A 24,692-nucleotide genomic window follows, 5' to 3' on the forward strand; every position below is an offset into this window, starting at 1 on the left:
GAGGCCACATCTGACCTATAGGACTAATCAGATACATCCATGTGATTACATTCCACTTCGGGGGCAACAAAATGAAAATAGAGATAAAACTAGAAATAGTTCAAATTCCCTACATGACCGTAGGAGAATCTTAGATTACATGAAGGATTTCTCTAGCAGCTACTCTTCATTACTGCAATAACAGCTCTACCTCTACGATAGACTGCCCATTTTCCTTGTTTCCTTGCTTCGTATACTTTATTGAGTTCTGGTTTCCTGTTTTTTAGTTGTGTGGCTGTGAGTTCATCCGCCATCCACACCTTCGTTCCCTTAAGTGACCTTGTTTGCTTCATGACTTTAATTTTGTCTTTCATATCTGCGTACCTCAAAACCACATGTTTTCCTTTGATTGCCACTGAGGGATCTCCAATGTCGATGAAAGGGATAGCTCTGCACAGCTTTCTTTGTAGAATCTCGCATTCCGGGACATAAGTATCATTCGCAATCTCCTCGTCCTCCAATACCTCCACCTGTTCCCAACCCTCTGACAAACCACCCACCCTAATTTCTTTTGCAATCCATTGTTGCTCGTTCTCTTTATTAATTTGTGATATTTTTTCTTTAATGAGAATTTCTTTAGGTTGTGGATCAAGCAAATTTACCTGTGTGATTTCCTCCCTGTTTTCTTTTTCGTGTTGTTCCTTATTCTGTTTCTCCAGGGTTGAAAGATGTTGTTTTGTTTGATGTAGTTCATTTTGCAAGGCTGAATTTGTTTGCTGAAGATGTTTAATCATGCTCAGGAGGTACCGCTCCCATGGTGATGGTTTTTCATTGGGTTTGGTAGGAGGGGAGATAAGGGTTTCGGAGAAGGTTTTCTTGCTGGCCATGTCAAACTGCTGGACTGTTTGAGAGGTTGCTCTTCACGAACCCCACCCCCATGAGGTGCAAGCCCTTACTTGCTTGGGGGTGGGTAACAACCCTACCCTACAACTAAGGTGCGCAGGTGGGCAATAGGTGCACATGTGCGTATGTGAGTAGCAGGAGAAGTGGGCAATGGGAAAGGTGGACAGTGAGAAGGAAAGAAGGAGAAAGAGAAAAGAAAGAAAGAGAGAGAGAGAAAAGAGCATGTGCCGCAGCTTCAGCCCTCCTCTTACTGTTCAGCCCTCCTCTTACTGTTCAGCCCTCAGCTTTTGCACACAAAGAAAAGCGCCCATAAGTAGCGTACCAGCCCCCTGTTTTCTCCCAAAAAACAAGAGAGAGAAAGAGAGAGACCTGTTTTCAGTCTCTAGAACCTCCCCCAGACTTGCGAAGAGAGAGAGAGATCGGCTGTGCGCTTCCTGTAGCAGCCTCACAGCCCTCCAGACAGAAAAACATGTAACTCTGCTGCATCTGCCTGTCCAGCCCTCCCTACAAACGTGTCCGCTTCTCACGAGAGAAATGAAATGTTATATTGAAATGTTATATTAACGTCTTCAAAAGGCCATAATGACCTATGAGACCAAAAAGTTACATCATGGTGGATTTGATACAATGTCTGGATAAAAAACTAGAAAATGAAAAATAAAGATGATACTACTGGCACCTAGAAAATGAAACTGGAACTGGAAGGTAAACAGAAACCCTTAATGGGTGTGAATATAGTGAGGGGGGGGGGGGTATGCTATGGAGGTGAGTGGAGTACAGTGAGGGGATACAATATCATGTGGGACGGGGGGGTACACTATAGAAATGAAATTAAATGAAATGTTATATTAACGTCTTCAAAAGGCCATAATGACCTATGAGACCAAAAGTTACATCATGGTGGATCTGATACAATGTCTGGATAAAAAAACCCAGAAAAAGAAAAATAAACATGATATTACTGGCACCTAGAAAATGAAATTGGAACTGGAATATAGCGAGGGGGGGGGTACGCTATGGAGGTGAGTGGAGTACAGTGAGGGGATACAATATCATGTGGGACGGAGGGGTACACTATGGAGGTGCCTCCATCTCATAACATGTGCCGCATCGGACACTGGCGGATCTCCTCAATATCCTCTGTGGTCAGCACCCTGACTGGGTGTCCCGCATGCCTCGCAAGAATAATCCGAATCTGCCGCTGCAACCTCCGTCTATGCTGGGATGCCCCCCTCCGTAGTCGTGGGCGTCTGGACCACCCAAGCTCAATCGCACGATCAATCAGTGTACCCCTGGTGTGGGCGGTATCCATGTCCTGCTGCTGCTGTGGTCCGAGAGAGAGAGAGAGAGAGAGAGAGAGAGAGAGAGAGAGAGAGAGAGCTGCAGCCCAGTCCCCTGTTTCAGCCCTGTGTGCCTCCAGCCCTCTTGGCGTCTGGCGTACTGTTCTCTGTAGCGCAGCAGCCAGCCCATGAACTCTAAAAAAAAAACAGGCGTGGAGTGATATTCAGCTGTGCCTCCCCATGATTCAGAACAGCCCGCCAGTAACTCAGTGCTGGCCGCCTGTGTGTTGTAAATATGAAAGCAAGAGCAAAACTAGAAATGAAACAAAAACAAATGAAAGACAAAGAGTTACCTTGAGATGAGTGTAGACAAGACACAAGATTGATGCTTTCATTGATGTGACACCTACAATATATAGGTGAGAAGTACAAGATTGAGTAGACTGACTTATGGGATAAATGTAGAGGTGCCACATGGCACTAGACTCAAGACACAAAGACTTAAGTGAAACTAGACTAGAAATAGTACACCTAGTGTGCACTTATTTCCAACACCCTCCTTAAGTGGACACTAGGAGGAAGACAAAAAAGACAAGACTAGAAGATAGACATAAAGACTGATAGACTGAGAGACAAGACATGAGAGACAAAAAGATCCTGAGACACCCCTCCTCAAGTGATATCCTCATATGGGTCCACAAGGGTAGGGACAAGATGGATCTAAAACAAGACACAGTCAGATTGATAGACAGATAGACAGACAACAGATAGATAGACAGACAAGACTAGATAGATAGAAGACTCACTGTAGACAAACAGATGGACCTTGAAGACAACCCCTCCTCAAGGGCAATCGCTGCCTCTTGGGTAGGGACAAGAGAGAGGTCAAAAAGCATAATGAGTAAGACACTAGAACCCCTTGACCTACATCATCGGTGGTCAAAGTGGTAGACAAGAAAGGTGAAGTAATCAGAAAGCCCATTCCTCATCATGTGAGGAATGAACAGCAAGATCTGCTGTTGTAGATGCTGCAGCAACATGTGCTGAGGCAGATGCAGGAGCTGATGTAGAGGTTTTAGAGTAGCAGTCCTTTTCCCGGTGATTATCACGGCCACAAATGGTGCATGGATGAGCCTTGAAGCAGTCCTTCTCCAAATGATTAGTTTTTCCACAATGGGTGCAGGGCAGAGGGTTCACGCTGGCGCAGGACAGAGGGTTCAGGCTGGCGCAGGACAGAGGATTCAGGCCGGCGCAGCCTGTGCAGAGTGTGAATAGGCTGGTCCTACAAGATGAGTGCAGCTAGGGAGATAGTGGCTTGAAGCTATGGCGGGCATTACAGGGCAGGAGCAGCCCGCTCTGATACCATGTTGTAAATATGAAAGCAAGAGCAAAACTAGAAATGAAACAAAAACAAATGAAAGACAAAGAGTTACCTTGAGATGAGTGTAGACAAGACACAAGATTGATGCTTTCATTGATGTGACACCTACAATATATAGGTGAGAAGTACAAGATTGAGTAGACTGACTTATGGGATAAATGTAGAGGTGCCACATGGCACTAGACTCAAGACACAAAGACTTAAGTGAAACTAGACTAGAAATAGTACACCTAGTGTGCACTTATTTCCAACACTGTGTAACGAGCTGAGCAGCCCTCCTAAGCGGAAAAGCACCACTTCATCAGAAGATAGGCGCCCCCCTTTCTGCCCGCCAACCCCCCTTTTGAAAAAGCACACACGTGGCCCCAAAAATAGCATATGGGCCACGTTTACTTTCATAAAGGGCATTATAAAGTTTTTAAAGGTACTTAAAACCTTTTGAGTTAAAATCTCTTTGCCCCCTTCACACCTGGGGTTGTCCACACATGGGTTTCCTTTTTAACTCCAATCTGATGCCATTCACACTGTCCTCCATGTCCCTATGCACACCTGCATACTGTGCAGAGAAAACACAGGGTCGTGACATACCCCCCTCTTGAAAAATAGCAAGCTTCCTCGATTGCACTCAATGGCACAGTAAGGCATCTTATGAGCAAAGACTCCCCATACGACAAAAGTAATGGCCCTCAAGTGCATGTGGGTGATGAAAAAAAAAAATCATCCTGCACAATAAGGTCACACAGTCACGTGAAAGTGACAAACAACTCTTGCTTGTTCCTTCAGAACCTGCAGCAAAAGTCTAAAATCAAGTGGAAACACGTTAACTGTGTTAGCCAAAAACAAAACCATGCATCATTCTATATATGAGACACATATATGCATTCGCAATTAATATGCTCCTCAAAATGCTCTACCTACTCTAAAGTAACGGTCTCAAGGCTACTCGCAAGCCTTACGCCCATGGGCATCCCGCAGGACCCATGACTGGTGGTACAACATAAGCATATGAAAAGCACTCAATGCATCCAAACAATACATCCACTAAGTACTTCCCACATATGTGTCATGGCCATCCCGCAGGAGTCACACCCAGTGGTGCATCCATGAACATAATAAAGTACTTGATGTATCATACCAATATACATGCATCACACGACACAATCCCCAATGTATTCTCAATGGTACCAGGATCCAATGGCACCAAAATACAATAATACCTGAAAAAGTGTATGCATACATGCACAAATAGAGTTCAATCCATATATCCATGAACCAAACCAACTTTAGTACTGCTCGCAAGACTTATGTCCTCCATAGAGTTATCTATAGTTGCAGTTATAGTTCAAGGTGCGCGCGACTGTGAACCATACTCAACCACCATCTCATGTGTCTAGAACACAAGATCATAGAAGTCCCATAAGCAGATGTGCTGTCAGCCTCCAGTACCTTCGGGTGAATACAAAGATGTCACCAAGCGACTCCTAGATAACAACTGAGCCTGTCTGTAACAAGGGAGCGGAGGTGCTACCCCCCTCTTGAGCATCAGCCAATGCTGCAGACCTATGCTCTGCTGGACCTAAATGAGCCGTAACAAGAGTCGACTCCAACTCAAAGGCATCAAGATAAAGCTGCAATTCCTGAGGTGAATCTGCTAATTCACCCTCCTCCATCCACTTCGCATCCATCAGTGAACAACTCTTGAACTTCATAGGATAGTGACGGGAAACTTTACCGTGTACCTTTCTTTCCTTATGTGCCAGTATCTGCTCGGGAATAAGAATCTCATCAAGTTCCTCCACTTCCGTCTGAGCCTCATCTGATACATCCTTAGGCACCCAAAACTTGCTTGCAATAGAGAGAGAGAGAGAAAGAAAGAAAGAAAGAAAGATATTTTAACGTCTGCAAAAGGCCAAAATTGGCCTATGAGACAAACAAGTAGTACAATGTTGTTCCTCCAGTCATCAAGAGGAAAATGTGGAGTGAGAATAAAATGTACAAGTATGACATTACGACCATAGGGGACTCAATAGTGGTGTACAAACGAGAGGGTGTGGATGGAGTACTGGGGCTACTAATGCATCTCTATATGCTGAAGGGGTGATACAAGTATGATATGTTATCTACTCCTAACTTTATCCAGTCCCATAGTCTGGGTATAATATATCATACATCCGATCTGAGGATGCCGTAAATGTCTGGAACATGCGTCGTGGATCAAAGCGATAATGTGCCAGTTGCTCTGCTGGTGTCGAGACCGGATGGCCGTGATCTCTCTGTGGTGTAGTCGTGGTGTCTGGTAGCCGGCTAGTCTGGGCCTGGGGGAGAGGATAAAGCAATCCAAGAGACAAGGTACCCTGCAAATACCGAAATACACGCTTCACAGCTTGCCAATGTGACAATCGTGGGCTGTGCATGAATTTGCTCAACTGAGATACGGCATACTGAATATCTGGCCGTGTAGTACACAAGTAAATAAGGCACCCAACAGCTTGAGCATATGTAGTGGCATCAAAGGAAATACTGTCATCCTGTAGTGAGAGTTTCATCCCAGGCTCCATAGGAGTGCTGATAGGCTTGCAATCCTGAAATTTAAACTTCTCCAGAAGTTTAGCAACATACCGAGATTGCAACAACCCAATGCCTCTGTTATCCTGCACAAACTGTATGCCCAAATAGTAGTGTACGAGCCCCAAATCAGACATGTCAAATGTCAGTTGCAGTATCTCTTTAAAAGCTGCAATTTTGTCATCATTTGATCCCATGAGCAAGAGATCATCTACATAAAGACTGATGACCAGCAGATCTTTCTCTTCTTTCTTTACATACAAAGTGGCTTCAGATGGACTGTTCACAAATCCTTGAGTGAGTAGGAAAGAAAGCATCTATCTTTGCATACCAAGCTCGTGGAGCTTGTTTCAAACCATACAAGGCCATTTTCAGCCTGCATACTTTCCCTTCATGACCATGTTCTGCAAAACCTATGGGCTGATATACATAAACTTTTTCCTCGAGGTCCCCATGTAGGAAAGCAGTCTTAATGTCGAACTGGTGAACAACCCAACCACGATGTGCAGCCCAATGCAATGACACACCTAAGTGTCGACATACGGGATGTAGGAGCAAATGTCTCCTCATAATCAATGCCCTTCTTCTGTGCATAGCCCTTTGCAACTAGACGGGCTTTGTACCTATCAATGGATCCATCTGCATGTCTTTTCAACTTATAGACCCACTTAGTACCAATGGCTTTCTTGCCTTTGGGCAGATCAACCAAATCCCATGTTTGATTCTTTTTAATAGAATCAAGTTCATCCTGCATGGCTTTGTTCCAATGCACATTGTCTCGTGCATCCACATAGAATCAGGCTCATCATCATCCTGTAAACTGGCTGCCATAACCATATTTAAGTCCATGATGTGTGCATGCTCATTGGTCCGTGTCTCCCTACGAGTACGGCCAGCAAGAGGACCCTCTAGATGGCTGTCCTGTAATGTCCTCAAATACCATCTAGGTATGTGTCTGACCTGTGGAGTCTGCTGCCCCATATTTGGCTCAACTTCTGGCTCAATTGCCTGCTGAATTTCAGCACCATCTTCATGATTAGCTGGCTGTCCTGCACCCTCATGGGTTGGATCACCAACTGTGGAATGAAACTCCATAGGTACCAGGCCTTCAAACACATCATTTTCAGCCTGATTTGCATCATAACCAGCCATGGATATTTCTAAATTTTCATCAAAAATCACATCCCGACTAGTGAAAATCTTCTTGGACAGTGGGTCATATAACCGGTAGCCCTTGCTCTCACGGCTATACCCAACAAAAATACATTTTGTGGCTTTATCATCCAACTTCCTCCTCAACTCTTTGGGTATGTGTGCATATGCAAGACACCCAAAAGTACGAAAATGTGATACCGAAGGCTTGCGGCCATGCCAAGCCTCAAAAGGAGTAATGGAAACCAATGCCTTTGTGGGACATCGATTCAAAATATGACAAGCACACATAACTGCTTCCACCCAAAAGATATGTGGTAGCTTCTTTGCCTTTAACATATATCTGGCCATCTCCATGAGTGACCGATTCTTCCTTTCTGCAACCCCATTTTGCTTTGGAGTATAAGGAGTAGTATACTGATGCTTGATACCTCTACTCTCAAGAAAGGAATTCAACATGTGTGACATATACTTCCCCCCTCGGTCAGAACGGAGAGTCTTAACCTTGTATCCTGACTCTGTTTCAGCAAGTGCTACAAAGGCCAAAAATGCATCATATACCTGTGATTTCTGTGTCAACGGATAGACCCAGCATATACGAGAGAAGTCATCAATAAATGTAGCAAAGTAGAAGCAACCTCCTAATGACTTCGTCTGCATGGGACCACAAAGATCACTGCAGTTGCTCGTAGAGCCTGATCACGTGGGAAGGAAAACCGATGCATTTTTCCCAAAATACATCCTTCACAAATGTGATCTGGAGGCTTCTCCATAAGAGGTAGGTCTGTAAACATGTTATGTCGCTGCATAAGCATAAGACTACCAAAATTTACATGCCCCATGCGAGCATGCCATAACTCCGCATCAACCATAGCTGGAGTAAGAGTGAGTGCATTATAAGCAGACTGATCCACTGGTTGAAATGCATCCAACTGATAAAGTCCATGACATAATGTACCAGTAAGCATCAAGGTCAAAGCATTAGCTTTGTCTCTGACCATGCATTTGTCATCATCAAAGTGCACTTGCATACCACAGTGTGCTAAAGAAGAAATGGACAACAAATTCTTCTTTATCCTTGGTACATATAAGGCATCTGTAAGGCGAAGAATAGAGCCATGAATGGCTGTGAGCTGAATCTCCCCAATGCCACGAACTGGATATGAAGCATTATTGGCACACTGAACAGTTTTGCCAACAAGGGCAGGGCATACATTACAAAACAAATCCCTGCGAGATGTGATATGCTTTGAAGCACCACTATCAAAATACCAAGTACATGCATGCTCAGTCACACTGAGTGCCTGTGAAGACCAAGAGGCATCATAACTGCATGTGTAGAAACAGTAATCCCTGTCTTCAACAAAAGAAGCAGTCTGATGGCGTGGGACTGTACGTGCAGCTGCAGGGTACGGAACAGAACAGGTCGCCTCCTACAGGTACGGTAGGGAGCTGCAGGTACTAGGCGACTGTGTACAGAGCAAAGCAGGCGCATGTGCGACTAAACGTGCAGCTGACGACAAATGTACGGTCAGTGTCAGGCGAATCAGTACGGGCAGGTACTGTACGGAACTGGCTGTCAGGAGCAGTGTACGACAGCTGGCTGCGCAGGACTGTACGGCTGTCTGCGTTGGAGTGATTGTACGAGCTGTTGCAGGCCAAGGCAGCTGATGGCGTGGAACTGTACGGGCAGGGCAGGCCAACTTGCTCTGATACCAAATGAAGGGTTTGAGCTGTTAGGGTTAGGGTTTGGAAGGCACTTCAGCAGGAGGCGTGAGAGTGTGTGAGAGGAACACGATTGCTCATGTATTGATTGTTGATAAAATGAAGTACAATAGCCACATAAAAGATTTGACCTAAAAGGTGTGTTCACATGGTCCGGCCAAAAGTGTGCCAGGTGGACCAAATCACTTATAAACCATTATAAGTGAAACTAAGTTAAAACTGGGGGAAAAAACCTCCACTAACTGAAGTAAAAAGTGCCCCAGTAACCTACTGATGATCACTAGCACTCCCCTGGGTGCATACACAGCATAAAACCCAACATAAATGCCTAAAAATTGTTCACCCACTCATTGATGGAGTGTGGATGCCCAAAGTCACTTATAAGTTGTTCGGTCATACTTTAATGAAGTGTGGACATGCAAATCAACAAATTGAACTATCTTTGGCCACAAGTACACTAACCCCTGTCGCTCGCTGAAGCCTTCCCCCTCACCCTGCTCGAGCTGCCGCCTGCTCGCACCCCCCCTCCCCGCCCTCGTGACCTAGCCTTTTCCCGCCTGCTCGCACCCTCCGTGCCCCTCCGTGCCCCTGTGTGCCTCACGCCTTCCGCCCTCCCTCTTCTCGCCTGTTGCCCCCTGCCCGCCTGTTTCATTCGCGCCTCCCGCTCCCCCCCTTCCTCCGCGTCGCGCCCCCTGCTTGCCCTTGCCCTCCCCCCCCCTTGCGCGCTTTCCCGCCCCCCCTTTCGTTTCCCGCTGCCCCCCCCTCTCCACCTCTGCTCTTCGTTCCCCGCTCCCCCCCCCCCTTGCGCGCTTTCCCCGCCACCCCTTTCGTTCCCCCGCCCACCCCCCCCGTTCGTTCCCCCGCTGCCCCCCCCCCCTTTCGTTCCCCCCCCCCCCCCCCCCCTCCCCCCCCCCCCCCCCCCCCCCCCCCCCCCCCCTCTGTCTTCCGCCCCTTCCTCTCTGTTTTCTCCGCCCATCCCCTCCTCCCCTCCCCGCTCAGTTTTCTCGTGCAGCTTGGCTCTTGTTGCAGGACCACCTGTTTATCGCTTCGCCCTCGACTCAGCTTCAGACTCTGATGGAGGCTCCTCCCGCCCTACCTTAGAGGGACTCTTCTGCAGCCCCCTCGCCCGCCCCTGAGGATACCCCCATAAGGCTTTCTCTTTCGCTAGAAGAGGAAGCGAGCCTCGCCGCAGAGGTGGAACGCCGCCAGGCACATTCCACCATCTGCCGTATAGTTGGCACCTGCCCCAGCAGAGGGGAGATCCGGGATCTACTCCAGGCCCGCCTTCTTGCAGATGTGGGCAAGATCCTCGACGTTTTAGTTACTGGGCCGCGGACACTACCAGATTGAGTTCGAGACAGCCTAGAGCGTGGCCCAGGTCCTAGCCATGAGTCCCCTTGACATCAGGGGCGCTCGGGCCTTCTTCAGACCTTGGCAGCATGGTTTCGACCCAGCAGAGGCCGAGCAGGGAGAGCGCCTATTCCATGTTACAGTTTGCTTTCCTGGACTTCGCCGCGAGTACCTTCCGCTCCTCTCTAGGATAGGATCATTGGTGGACTCGGTGCTTGAGACTAGCCCCACAGCAGCTTCAGTGGTGGCTAGAGCAGCTGGCCTCCCTTCGGTCAGAGTTTTGGTTCGTGACATCTCCTCCCTTCTGAAGGTCATTCAGTTACCTAGGATAGGGGGGGGGGGGGATGGATCGATCAGAGAGTGGAGTTTTCGGGGCTCCCGAACCAGTGTTTTATATGCAGGCAGGTCGGCCACCTGGCCAAGGCTTGCCCTCGCACGAGACCCCGACCTTCACCGCAGCAGCAGACCCCGGATGGCCCGCCCATAGGTGCGGCTCGGCAGGCAGCCTCCGGGATACCTGCTCAGCCCACAGAGACCTCGGATTGGCAGCCTGGACAGGAGCGCCGTAGAGGGAGTCAGTCACAGCAGCATGCCTAGAGACCGACGCAGCAGCAGTCACAGCCTCAGCATCACTGGGTTCCAGTGAGGAATAGCTTTGCTCCCCTCCAGGAGGAGACCGAGGATCAGGAGACGCCAGCACCCCCCCCTTCGTCCTCACCCCTCACCCCCCCCTCCCCCGTCCCCCCCTCCCGCCTCACTTCCACCTTCGCCTCCTCCCGTTCCCACTCTCGCTCCCGCTCCCGCTTTTTCAGCGGCTCCTGCTTCACACCCTTCTCCCCCCCCCTCCTCCCCCTCCGCTCGCCTCAGCTCCCCGGGAGGCACTGGGAGTTCCCTGGCGCTCACCTGCAGTCCGGCGGACACTGAGCACTGACCTTGCTCGGGCACCGCAGAGGAGACCTACCATGCCGATTCGTGCTTCACGGATATCCTCTATCCGCAGTCGGCTGAGTAGTCTCGACACTGGACAGCGCTCGGAGGCTTTCGACTACTCCTTCACACGCCTCTTTGGAGTGGAGAGCCCCCATGAGCCAGCACCCATCAGAGTTCATGTGGTGATGCCTCCGGCCCGAGGGGAGGAGGCACTTGATTCAGCGGTGGCCTTCTCCTTCCCTCTTTGCGGCACTAGCGACCGGGAGTGGACTCTAGATCTCACTCTTAGTGTGTTGAAGACTCAGGCAGTTGAGTTTTCTCACCATGTGAGCGATTTGGAGATGACAGGTGTGATAGGCCGACTCTCGGAGTTGGCACATTTCTTTGATACCGGGAGTGCGGATGCCTCTGCGATTCGACATTTGGTGGTTCGCATAGTGGCAGACCTAGCACGAGACCCTGGCTATGTATGCATACATGAGGTTTCTCTCTTCGAGCGGGAGGCAGTCGCTATGGGACACAGCCACTGGCGCCTGGTCCGAGACTCTTGCAGCACACCGGGTGGGCAGATTCGTAGCCGCTCGGATGGGGATTACTCTCCATCCAAGCCGCTTGCGAAGGCCCGCCGTATGGCTGAGACAGCCTCCACCTCAGCAGGTCATCCATGAGGATCATCTCATGAAATGTACAGGGCCTTGGCGTCGCACACTATGTACGTTATCGTGGTTGCTTGAGGCAGGAGCTTCAGAGATGCGTGGTTGGGGGCAGTATGGATATTCTGATGACAGGAGCACCATTTGAGTGAGAGCAAGATTCGGAGATATGGGTCGGTGATGACTGGTAGATGGGACACATTTTGGTCTGTAGGCTTTGGCCCCTTGGGTGGGCAGGGAGCAGTATGTATGGTCATTGCGGATGTATGGCGGCAGGCCATTGTGGATCGCGGGGTCATTGTGCCTGGTAGAGCACAATATGTTATTATGAGGATGCACGATGAGCACTTTGGTGTGCTCAATGTCTATGCGCCCAACCATGCTAGTGCCAGAGCAGAGTTCTGGACCCTTGTTACAGATGCATTGCCCGAGGCCGCACATTGGTGTGTTGGGGGAGACTTCAACATGCTTGAGGACCCGGCCGATAGGGTGGGAGGCAGTCATGTTACAGTGCACGGTACAGAGCTTGTAGCTTGCGAGCGATTTTGTATGACACTGCGGATCACTGATGCATGGCAGCATGAGGCTTTCTCTCGCTCTCAGGACAGTCTTAGTTTTTCTCGATCGGATCGCCGGCAGGGAGGGACTAATCTATCACGGATTGATCGCTTCTATGTGGGCGACAAGTTCGGGGAGCATGGTGGCTCCATTGGCATCCTCGCTGGCACCTCTTTTTCAGACCATGCGCCAGTTATTTTGACACTGGAGGAGAGGACACGGGAAACCAGCTTGCAGTTGAGGATCCCAGAGAGGATACTTACAGATCCCAGTCTTTCTGAGGACATTGAGAGGATATGGCATGATAGCCAGAGCTGTGACCTGGATGGAGCAGGCCAGTGTGCCCAGGGACTTATCGAGCTCAGCTCTTTTCTGCATGCTACAGCCTTGACACGGCTGGGAGAGACTCGAGAGCGGGAGCGTCGCTTGAGACGTAGCCTTGCTTCGGAGTCGCCTTTGGTTGCAGAGTGCATCTTTCAGAGGATACAGGTAGTGGACGCCGCTTCTCGGAAGTGGCATATTGATCTAGACCCTGCAGATGTGGACTCTGATTGGCGCATATGGGCATATGCTGCGCGCCCCTTGGCCCGGCTCTAGTGGGACCCTGGCGAGTATGAGTGGCATGATCTTTATGCGTCCCCTGCGGCCACAGAGATCAACCTTTTTCCAGTACACTGTTCGGTTGGGGAGGCATATTTTGACTGTGAGGAGGATGGTCTCTCCAACTGCATTGGAGCATTGGAGGCTACAGGAACTCTCACAGGAGTTCCTGGAGGATTTTTGCACCAGACTCTGGGCTAGCCCACAGGCACGCAGGATCTCGATTTTCCAGTGGCTGGTTGCCCGCAGGGGCTCTGCAGTTGGCACCTGGCTTGTCTACAGTGGCCTTCCGTCGGCCTGCGTCAGATGCGGCCACCCATTGGAGACAGCGACATTGCCTATGGGACTGCCCACAGGCGCAGCAGATTTGGCTGAGGATTCTGCGCATTTTGCCCCCCCTCCAGAGGGCATGTATACGTGGGGAGCCGTTGCTTGGTCAACTTCGTCAGGGCCTGCTCTGGAATATAAGCCGGAGCAGGACAACCAGGCCATCAGATTCATTCGGGGCCAGCCTCGCCTTGTTCCTTCACCGGATTTCTCGTTCCCCGGCTTGACATAGGAGAGGGATATACGATGGGAGCTCCTCAGTAGCCTCACCATATGGTTCACCTGGAGAGCCCGTTGTTTCAGGGCCTTTGAGGAGAGACTGGAGCCACCAGCAGAGACTGTTCGGAGTATCTGGCAGGAGTTTATTCACACCGAGCGAGGACAGTATAACCGCATCTGGGCGACTCGGATCGAGCGATCTTGCAGCGCCAGGCCTTTCACACCACTTGGCGCAGCGGCCCCTTCTATACTTTACACGCGGGTACCCCCCGATGGCACTACAGGCCACCTGTTTGGATTCCCCCCCCCCCCCCCCCCCCCCCCCCTATTGTATGATATAGCCTCTCAGTTATTTGTACTTGTATTTGCACTTTTTAGCACCTAGGGAGAGTCTCCCTAGCTACCTTGATTGCATCTCTGCTCTGCCTTCTTATGAGCAAGAGAGGTGTTTTGTAGCCCAGTGGGCGTTTTTTTAACTAATGAAAGGATCTTTTCTCGGGAAAAAAAAAATCAACAAATTGAACTATAACTCTAATAAGCTTAAATAAAGAGTTTAGAGTCACACCTACCACCTTTCTACAAACCACAAGCGACGTTAGAATACAAATCCACGTGCACGGTTCACGAGAGGGCATCAACTAAACACACAAATCTTGCAGGGAATAAAATAGTTCACCTGAAAACAGTTCCAGGCATGCAAGTATCATGCATAAGAATGTGCTGGACAATTCCCCTTTCATTTAGCTTGTAACGGGTGGTCATTCCGTGTGTAGACATTACGTCCTTAGGCCAACCGGAATACCGTACTCGGACTATGGGCGCGCAGACAGAAGTCCCCAGCCTCACATATCTGGCCTACTGGTCCTTGGGGTAGACATAAGTCCCCTACGATGAGGTGCCAGTCCACATGACCCTTGGCGTAGACATAAGTCCCCTGCCATAAGGTGTCATGTCCATTATAGAACTCGTCCATAGGTCCAAAGCTCATCCAAAGGTCGAAAGCACAAAGAATGCCCAAATGGTGACAGGGATAGTTGAGTGTAGCAAACTTAATGCCACACAATTTGATTCCACGGTCAGCACTTGAAGCATTTATGAAGTGGGGGTTAGATTTCATGGGCAAAGCCGATCCTACTGCGCACAGGGGACAAGAAATTGTTACAAATGATGGAATCTCATCCATATACAGAGCATGCAGCCTTGTTTCCATATTATGTCTTAGGGAAATTGGAGCTCCTATAGGTGGTCCAAAAGTCGGGCTGAGGGACACGGTCTAAAGCTTTCTTGAAATCCACAAAACAGCAAATGTAAGTTTTTTATGTGCCCTTGCCTCCTCAATAATAGCTTAGAGTGTAAAGATATGGTCTAGAGTAGTGTAGTTCCTCCCAAAGCTTGCTTGGCTTGGGGCTTTGTGTCCATGTATGTCCACCCGGTGTACATGTTAGTATGTGTGTAACCATCTATATGTGTTTGTATAGGTGCGAACACCTCATATATGTGTAAGTGTGCCTACATGTGTGTGAACACCCTCTTATCTGGATAAAATAAGTGTGTGCCATGTGTCATGTCCCCATATGTGAGTGTGATTTGTGTGAGTCAAAAGATAAGGTTTGCAACCTATTAAAAAAGCATGTACTTGGTGTATTGCAGATCAGTCTAATCAATCTACGTTGAGTTGTGAAATCCTCTCTCTCTAGAGCATTGAGTTTCTCTATCTAACTCTCTCTTACTGCCTGCATACATTCTCATGATGGATATCTTCCATCCCCCTTAGGGCTGTGTACTGTTAACCCTAACCCTAAGGCCTGTGGCTTTCAAAAAGCATGCTTGATAGGGGCCTCAATCTGTGGCAACTTTTCTACCATTTCTTGCCTCTTAAGGTGCCCGAGAAAGAAAGAAAATAAGATGTTAGTAATGTCTACGAAAGACCCGAAGGGTCAATGAGACCAAAAAGCTGGTACATGTGATCCATGAGTAAATTGGATGTCAAGACAACATGAAAAAAGAAAAAGACTAGCTGCTGAAAAGATAGATAGGGTCAATGTATTACTACATAGACGGTGTGTGTACAATACAGTAGGCAACGGAAGAACCACGTGTCCGGCGGGATTATAATGTGTCATTTTCCTCATGGACCATGTACCTGGCCTTGATATCCATCCCATGCGGGGCTGTCTCTCTGGATCGCTGAAGCAAATCTCGGATCTTGAGCTGGCAAGTGGAGGGATTGGATCGCTAGTAGTGGGGGTGTCTGGTTTTCTAGAGGGATTGTGCTCTCTCGCGGAAGACTCTCTAGGGCATAATGCAAGCCTGCCATGTGTCTAGAGAGACAAAGAAAGAGAGTAATATTAATGTCTAGAAAGGTCGCCAAGGGTCTATAAGACCAAAAGTGCTATAATGAATCCATGAAGTCATTTTATTGCATGGAAAAATGAAAAACAAACTAGCTACTTTGATAAGCCATCATATGAGACCATGTTACAAAGTTTCAAAGTAGCACTGGAATACCTGAGATGGTGTGTGTAGGAAAAATAGCTCTTTGGTATATGTCCTCTATTGGAAGCTTCTATTGCAAGAGGGGATAGGTGGTCGCTGTGTGCCCTTAAATGCACTGCCTGTGGTGAGCATGTCACGGATCTGGAGCTACCATGTGAAGGGTCACCTCAGCCTAGTGGGCCTGGGCCATCAAATTATATTGACATTTACAAGAGATCAAAGGGTTTATGGACCAAAAGGTGTTAACAATATACCCATGAAGTTACTGTACCATGGACAAGCTAGCTATGTGAATGTCAATGTTACTAAGTGGCTGGATCATCTAGTAGGAAAAAAGCTGCCCAGCTAAAGAAAGGAGGAGATACTCAACATCTTAGTTACAACCCCCCTATCAAGCACTCGGGAGGTCAATGTATATCCTCTACATGTGTGACTTCATGCTTTTGAAAGTCTCATATTCAAAAGAGATGAAGTGCAAAAAAGTTCTTAAGAGAACGTTGTCCGTCCTTGGACCTCTTAGAGCTTTGAGGGCGATACCCTATCATTGATATGATGATGAGGGTAGAGCATTCAATCTGATAAGGTTGCCCTCATCACTTGCACCTTGCCATTGGCGGCCCCCATGTTGCCATCGGCTGCCCCTATAGCCTGCACCTCATCCACAGTCACCCCATGCCACTCTTTATAATCCAAGTGCGTTTGGCAAACTAAAGGTGCCAGAGAACATGATTATTGTGTTGTTTTTACAAATCTTATCCCTCATTGTTCTCTTTCTTGTTCATTTTTCTCTTCGATAGAGAAAAGCGTTGATAAGAAGTTGCTCATCCCAGTCAAGAGTTTCCCATACCAAGGTAGGAGCTTCATTTTGGTGCTGTTTAGCTTTCCTTTCTGTACTGTGTTTTCTCCAGGTTTGATTTTATTGTGTGCCTGGCATATAAACTGCTGAGTGTGAATCTTGAAGGTATTTCTGTTTTAGTAGCTTAGATTTTCGTTTGAGAGTTTTGGTCATGGCAATTACAAACCCTAGGTTGGGTACTACTTCACTCTCTCGAAGATGAGTATGCTTGGTCTTGTGCCATAGGCTCATTGCATGAGAAGCAGTTTGATCTGGTTGGAATCGTTTAGGTATGGACTGCATATAGCACATATATGCACAGAATTGGATCCGATTGCCAAGTCTGGTGCATTAGGGACCTTTGTGATCAACTTGAGCCGTTCTTTACAAAGAAGAGGAAATCTTGTCGAGGTGATCCTCCCAAAGTAAGCATATGATCAATAATTTTTGCCAATGTATGGTGTTTTTAAGTGTTCTTGAATGTTTTCGGATACTAAGTTGTAAATTTGTTACAGATATGCAACAATTGATATGGATGCTATCCAAAGCTTGAGGGATATACAAGTGGATTTGTATTCGTTTTATGGTGGCCAGTGGCATAAAATCAAAATTTGGACTGGGTTAGTTTTAATGCTTATGTAAGGTGTATTTTGTGATAAGAAGTGGACACTTTTTGCCCTTGTATAATGTTTAGAAATATCTAAACCCAAAAAGTCGTGAACAATTTAAGCAGATTGTAACAGGTTCTTTGTGTCATTTACCATGATGGCAGAATTGTTCATGGTATTGCAGTTACACTCATTGAGTGCCTTCATCCTGGTGGTTTCTTTTTACGAGACCATTTGTACAATTATAGCGATGATTTTGAGAGGTGAAAAAATCTCTCTTTCTACAAACACACATACACATATTTACAACTCTAAATTTTAAAAAAGCTAGAGTGGTTTATAAAAGATGATTGATGCTATGATTAACAAAGATAATGACGCACTTAGCTGGAGCCTGGATACATTAATCAGCATAAAAACAGAGTCTAATCTTATTGCCAATTACCTCAAAATGAGTTTGGGGTTACATCAATTTATAGCTCTCAACAAGGAGCATCTGTTGATCCGTAATCATCTCCGCGAATATCCCCTTCAGATCTCCACAAATCACTTCATCTACCCATGATTCTCTCAATCAAATTTGTGAATCTCTCAATCAGCCCATGTAGCTATGAATATACCCATTTCACCTTTTACAATGTCACCAACCAAATAACATTTGGACATAACCTTTGAATACATATACCGTACGAGTAATCCTTTGATTAAGGCCCTATAGACCTCCGCATGTGCACACAAATACGAGGCTCATGCACACCCCTTCAAACACACACCATCCATCACTATAATTTCCAACAGTACATACATACATACATATACGCAGATACATGTGAGTGTGTGTGTATGTGTGCATGCGTGGTGTGTGTGTGTGTGTGTGTGTGTGACATGAAAGAATCTGTCCAGCGACAGCGTGAGTCTTCTCTGTGCCACTGAGTGTGTTCACTCGCCCCTGTGTGTGCTGCGTTGTACATCTCTGTGTGTGTCTGTGTGTGTCTGTGCGCGCGTGCGTGCGTACTGTGTGTGTGTGCGTGTTTTTGTGTGTGTGTGTGTGTGTGTGTCAGCCAGCCCGACTCCTGTTCTACAGCAGCGTTCTACAGCAGCAGTACTTCCTCGTCTGCAGCAGCATTAGGGTTTCTACTTCATTTGGGGCTTGCAGCAGATTCGGCCAGTGGTACCGCAGCAAATTCTTGTCTGCAGCAGCAGTAGGGCTTAGAGCAGTTCTGGGGATTATAGAAAATTTCAGGTGTGCATGATGGAATCACCTGAGCTGGCCATTTATAAGCGTCGGAAAGCAATGAACACCTCGAATTTGGATGCCATGTCTTTGATTAAAGAATGCCTGCATGAGGATTTCGAAGAAGCAAGATGTGCTTGGGAAGGACCTGCTCCAGTCACAGAAGTGCGTATTCCGGTGCAGGAGCTCATGGATCCGATTGCGCAGTATGCATTGAATGCAGTGATTCTCTTTTTCCCGGGCAAGATGCCTAGTGCACAGGATGTGGGACAATGGGTTGATTTCTTGCTTAAGCGTCAAGCAGTCCGAGGTGTTTATTTTGGAGCAAGAGGATTCTATGAGGTCTTGTTAGCAGACATGGAAGCTAGAGATGCTTTGTTGGAAATGTCTCCCCTCTTCTTCAATACGCAAATGACTCATGTTCTTCCCTGGGCTCTTACTAAAGATTATCAGAGCCTTATTCGACATAAGTGCCCGGTTTGGGTTGAGGTGGTGGATTTTCCTCGTACTTGGCGTCATTTTCTTCCTTTGTTGGCTGCTCAATTGGGCAAAGTGATTTGCCCCCCGAAGTTGGATGCCAATACAAATCGTTTTTGTATTCTATGGGACACTGATCTTCCTGCTCCTACGGGCATTACCGTTGATTCTGGGGACGCAGTGGTCGGAAAGCGACCATTCAAGCTTAAATGGGAGAAATTTGCCAATTCCTGTTTTCGCTGTGGCAAATTTGGTCATATGCAATCTGAATGTTCTGAACCAAATCTACAACCCCCTCCTTCGGCTGTCCCTACCCCTCAGACTCCTCCTCCAGCGAAATCTTCCCCTGAGGCACAATCTAAAGGTGCTTCCGCATCCACATCAACAACTGGACTAAATAAAGGTAAAGGGAAGTAGTCTCAAATGCCAAGTGTTCCTGCTTCCCCGAACATCAAAGACAAGGGCAAAGAGAAGCTTCCTGCTACTCAGGCGTGGATAGTACCCAAGAAAACTGTCAAAGCACGTACTCTACCATCTTCTCGCAATTATGTGCCCCCCTTGAAGAATGTTGCTCAGCAAAAACTGCCTTGTAATGATAACTCTTCCTTGGCTCAGGCCTGGGGTAAAGTTGTTCGATCTTATAAGGAAGTAGTTACAGGGGGCACCGCTTCAACGTCGGATGGCCATCACTTGTTTCCTCCACATTCGAGTTTTGATTTGGCAGCTGATGTTTCCGCGACAGATGCGGATGTGCCCATGGGCACGAGTTCTTAAGCTTTCTGTTGGTTTTCTCGCCCACTGTATATACCATTTAAGATGCATAGTTCTATACATTGCATTTCATATAATGTGCGCGGATTATGCAATCAGGATAAATGGAGGCTAACCTGGCACTATGTACATACTTGCAAAGCAGATATTGTTGTTCTTCAAGAGCATAATCAGCATAATTTTGCCGGACAAACTTCCTATTTTGCGGGATATTGGATAGCTTATGCAGGATCCGCTGGATACTCTGGAGTGCTGATGCTTGTTCGCCATGAATTATTTTCCATGTTGGTATTCAATGATCCAGCTGGCAGATGGATGGTCATTCAATGTATTATCAATGGGGAAGTTTTTGAGTTTGGTGGTGTGTATGCATACACAGCCTCTACTGACAGGGCTCGTTTGTGGCATGCCATCTCCTCTTATTGTTGGCGTTCTAATGCATTTCTTTGTGGCGATTTTAATAATGCTCCAAATCATGTGGATAATACTATTGGACATTCTCACATGCTTCATGTGGAACGACAAGCTTGGGATCTCTTGCAGCACACATGTAATGCCTTGGATTTGTGGCCTCTGTTGCAAGCCAATGATCCAGGATTCACATTTCAGCATAACGCTCGATCAATGTATCGTGCTCGTCTGGACCGATGGTATCTCTTTCAGATGCAGCAGTATGATGATTTTGTATGTGATATGTGGATTGATTACTCCTTGTGTCTCTCGGATCATGCTCCGATATGCTTGAAAATACAATTCGGTTCATGTTCTGCCAATGATTCATTAACTAGAAAGAGACTTCTGCATGTCAATAATGCTTATCTTAAGCATGAGGTTTTTCGCAATCTGATTGTGGATATTATTTCGCCATTGATCTCTCAAATGCATGTTGATATGGACACAGCATGGTTTCGTTTTGTTATGCGGGTTCAATGTGTGATCCAGGATTATGGCAGACACTATTTATCGCATTTCAGAGAGCAAGTTCAACAGGCCAAAGGCACTTGTCAAAGTTTGATGCATCTGGCTAACACTTCATCTCTTAGTGAAATCCAGATGACAGAGTTGCTTTCTGCTCGTGCTTTGTTGCATCGTAATGATGAGAGAAAATTGGCAAAGTGGCAGACTAGAGCTCGCCAAAAGGCTATAGCGGATAAAGGATGCACTTCTAAACAATTCTTTCGTCATCTACATCTTTCTAGGCAGTCTCAAACTATTAAGAGGATTAAACTCCCGACTGGTGATTGGACAACCTCTCGTGTGGGGCTTGCACGGGCCATGGAATCTCATTATGGCAAGATTTTTGAGGCCTCTTCTCTCACGCAGGAAGGTCGAGAGGCTCGTCGCTAGTTTTTATCTCAAGTTGCTCCGATTTTATCGGCCCACCAGGCTCAGCTTTTGGAAGCCGCCTTCACGGAGACAGAATTGTATGCTAGTTTGTGTGATTTGGGCCGTTGGAAATCTCCCGGTTGGGATGGCCTTACTGTAGAATTTTTCTTGTCGTTTTGGCACTACCTGGACCAGCCACTATTGTTAATGATAAACAGGGCATGGGAGCAACAAGTTTTGCCTTCATCTTGGAAAGAAGGCTTGCTCAAGTTGATTCCAAAGCAAGCACTTTGTGAAGAGTTCTCGCAATGGAGGCCGATTACGCTCATGCCTGTGGTTTATAAATTGCTGGCTAAAATGCTTGTCAATAGACTTAAAGGGTTTTTGCATGATGGTTTGCATCCATCTCAGTATGGCTTCATTCCACGAAGGCAAATTACTGATAATCTAGCAAATGTCATCATTGGCATGGAGTATGCGAAATACACTCGACAAGATGTATTTGTCATGCAGGTTGACATTGAAAAGGCATTTGACACTGTCCTTTGGGATTACATTGCAGATACCATGCTTCGGCTGGGATTTGGGCCTAAGCTATCCTCTGTGGTTTATTTCTTGTATGCTGACAGTACCTCTGCCGGTTTGTTGGATGGTTTTCTCACAGATCCTTGGCATTTGGGACGTTCAGTAAGGCAAGGTTGTCCTCTCAGTGCTTTGCTTTATGCGATTGCTACTCATCCCCTGCTTATGTATTTGGAGTCTTTGACTTCGTCTGGAAGATTGCAGGGCCTGAAATTACCCTCTGGGAAACATTTTATTGGGCAAGCTTATGCAGATGATTCTCTCTTTATGCCTCGCAATCACCAAGATGATGTGGAACAAATTATGCACACTCTTCATTTGTTTGGATTGGCAGCAGGCCTCAAAGTGAATTTTCGAAAGCTGCTTGGCCAGGCGAACTTGTTCCTCCGAACATTTGGGTTATCCGATGGGTTGGACTGTATCGGCTACACGGAAATTGGATTGGGTAGCCGAGCGCTTGCACTCCAAGTTACATTATTGGAAGTTGTCCACTTGGCTGCTTCATGTGTGTCTTAGAATTGTGCAATGCATTCTTGTAGCTTATGTGCAGTTTTATCTACCTTTGCTATATTGGTCTCAATCCCGCTTGAAGTCCCTTATGTCAAGTATATTGGCGCATTTTTGGCGCACTTCATCTCGTGGAAAGGGCCTCAGATTGTTATCCATGGACAAGTTATGCTCTCCTAAGCGCCTTGGAGGGCTGAATATTTTGGATTTGAGAGGTCATGTTTTGGCTAGGAAAGCTATGCTTTTGCCGGTTTTGTTGGACCAGCAGCAACCCTGGACTCTCATGGTGTCCCATTTGTGTCGGCATATTGTCACGCCATTCTATGGTCATTGGCAACCCACATACTGGGATCTTATATGTGGAAAACTTGAAGGACACATTCCGGGATGTCCTTCTCTCATTATTGATTGGAAGGAAGTTACTTCACATATGATATGGCATGGTTCCCGATCTTTGATGGGCAATTCCCTGCGGCTAGAGAGTTTGCATTGGAGTCGTGTATTTTCTTCCACTTTGGTTGACCGTTCACCTCGTCAGGCATATTTTCCATCTCAAAAAGGAATATGTCAGATACATCAGGTGGTGGATGACACTGGTCAGGTTCTTTCCTTCTCTGTTGCGGCGGATCGTTTTCAATTGGGATCCCATTATTCTCATCTTTGGACAGAAATTCAGCGGATGATTGCTGATATTTCTCCTTTACCTCGCTTGAATGTGGATTCCCGTCTATCTGATTGGAATCTTGGAACCACTGCTATGAAATGTATTTCAGCTGGGACAGTTTATGCCCTCTTGCAATCGGATGCATGGATAGTCAGACATGGTAATCAGCTATGGTCTCTCTCCAAATCTTCAATGTGGTGGAAACGTACATTGTTTCGCATTTGGAAAAGTCATCTGCCTCTCAAAGAACGCTTGTTCTTGTGGCGCTGTTTGGTTGGTGCTCTTCCTGTTGGTAGCTTGTTACATGCACGTCATATTGCGCCTTCACGTTGTGTCCGATGTAAAGCTACTGAGCAGACTGTCCCACATTTACTATGGGGTTGCGTATGCTCCAGATCGTTCATTCGCCGGGTCTCGACTGCTCTTCGCCTTCGTTTCCCTTCGGGCATTTTTCACAGACGGTTTTGGCTTTTTGGGGTGTTACAAGCATCACAGTCTCAGTTTGCTGTATTTTTCAGCTGGGTCTGATTCTGGGTCTTTTGGACCATATGGCATGTTCGGAACAACCTCATGTTCCAAGCCAATGACATTGATCCCTTCCATTACTTCAAGTTCTCGCTTGGTCACGCGCTTCATTTTGCTTATGATGCTGGGGACATCACTCTTGATGCTTATAGGATTTACTTTGATTGCTTCTAGGTAGTGAAGCCTATAGTTACTCTTCTTTTTCTGGGTTTTCCTCGCTTAGAGGTTTCCCACTTGTAAATAAATCAAGGATTTACAAAAAAAAAGTATGTGTGCATGCGTGCGTGCGTGTGTCAGCTCTTGATATATTTGCAGATAGGATCTCTAAGCACATTAATCTTCAGCTTGAGTACGGACGGTGGATTAGATAAGGTGCTTGAGTTTGTGAGTTTTTTTCATGTCTGGTTTTTGTAGGTTCTCTTACTTTTGCAGAGCAGCGTTGGAATACATAGTGAAATCTGGAAAGCAGCCGGACATATTGCATTTACATAACTGGCAGACTGCATTAGTAGCACCCATGTTTTGGGACCTGTTTGTGGGCCAAGTGAGTTGCCAATTTTCATTTTCCTGGATTGCAGAGTTTTTACTTGAGGAGGGATAGATCTCTTTATAAGGACATGCTGCTTTTGTGGAGTTCATATAATTTTACACCATATGCATAGCAAGAGTAAGCTCAATAATGCAAAGTCCATCAGAATCGAGAGAAAAGGAAATATTTACAAAGAGACTGAATGAAATAAGGGCACATTACATATTTCTTGAAACCCTTGGGCTATTTAAAGCTTAGTTTGTACTTACAAAAGTGCATGAAGGTTGCAAAATCACCTTCAGGTAAGTTTCACCTTGTTAAGTTGAAAATCAAGGGAGAGTCAGTCTCCAACTAACTCTTGGATCGATCAAAACTTGCTTGCAAATGCCAAGTAAATTATACAACTCTCAGGTTTTCATCAGGAGTTTCAGGATTAAAACCAATGCACATGTTTGTTTGGCCAGGGTTTAGGAGGCACCCGGATTCTTTTTACCTGTAATGATTTCCAGAATCAGG

The 24,692-nt window shown here is 46.8% G+C and overlaps 1 protein-coding gene across 3 annotated transcripts in view; it reads left to right on the plus strand.

Annotated features, from left to right (window-relative positions):
- The window catches only part of LOC147612778 (UDP-Glycosyltransferase superfamily protein), a 126,313-nt gene that overhangs the window by 86,778 nt on the left and 14,843 nt on the right, over positions 1–24,692 (plus strand). For all 3 annotated transcript variants that reach the window (XM_086783381.1, XM_086783383.1, XM_086783382.1), the window contains 5 exons: positions 17,244–17,378; positions 17,469–17,573; positions 17,726–17,824; positions 24,062–24,191; positions 24,641–24,691. In XM_086783381.1, coding sequence (XP_086639507.1) covers positions 17,244–17,378; positions 17,469–17,573; positions 17,726–17,824; positions 24,062–24,191; positions 24,641–24,691 — 520 coding nt within the window. The remainder of the gene's footprint in view (positions 1–17,243; positions 17,379–17,468; positions 17,574–17,725; positions 17,825–24,061; positions 24,192–24,640; position 24,692) is intronic.

Source organism: Cibotium barometz, chromosome 45 (assembly GCF_041138505.1).
Source record: "Cibotium barometz isolate CiBa-2024 chromosome 45, ASM4113850v1, whole genome shotgun sequence".
Lineage (NCBI taxonomy): Eukaryota > Viridiplantae > Streptophyta > Polypodiopsida > Cyatheales > Cibotiaceae > Cibotium > Cibotium barometz.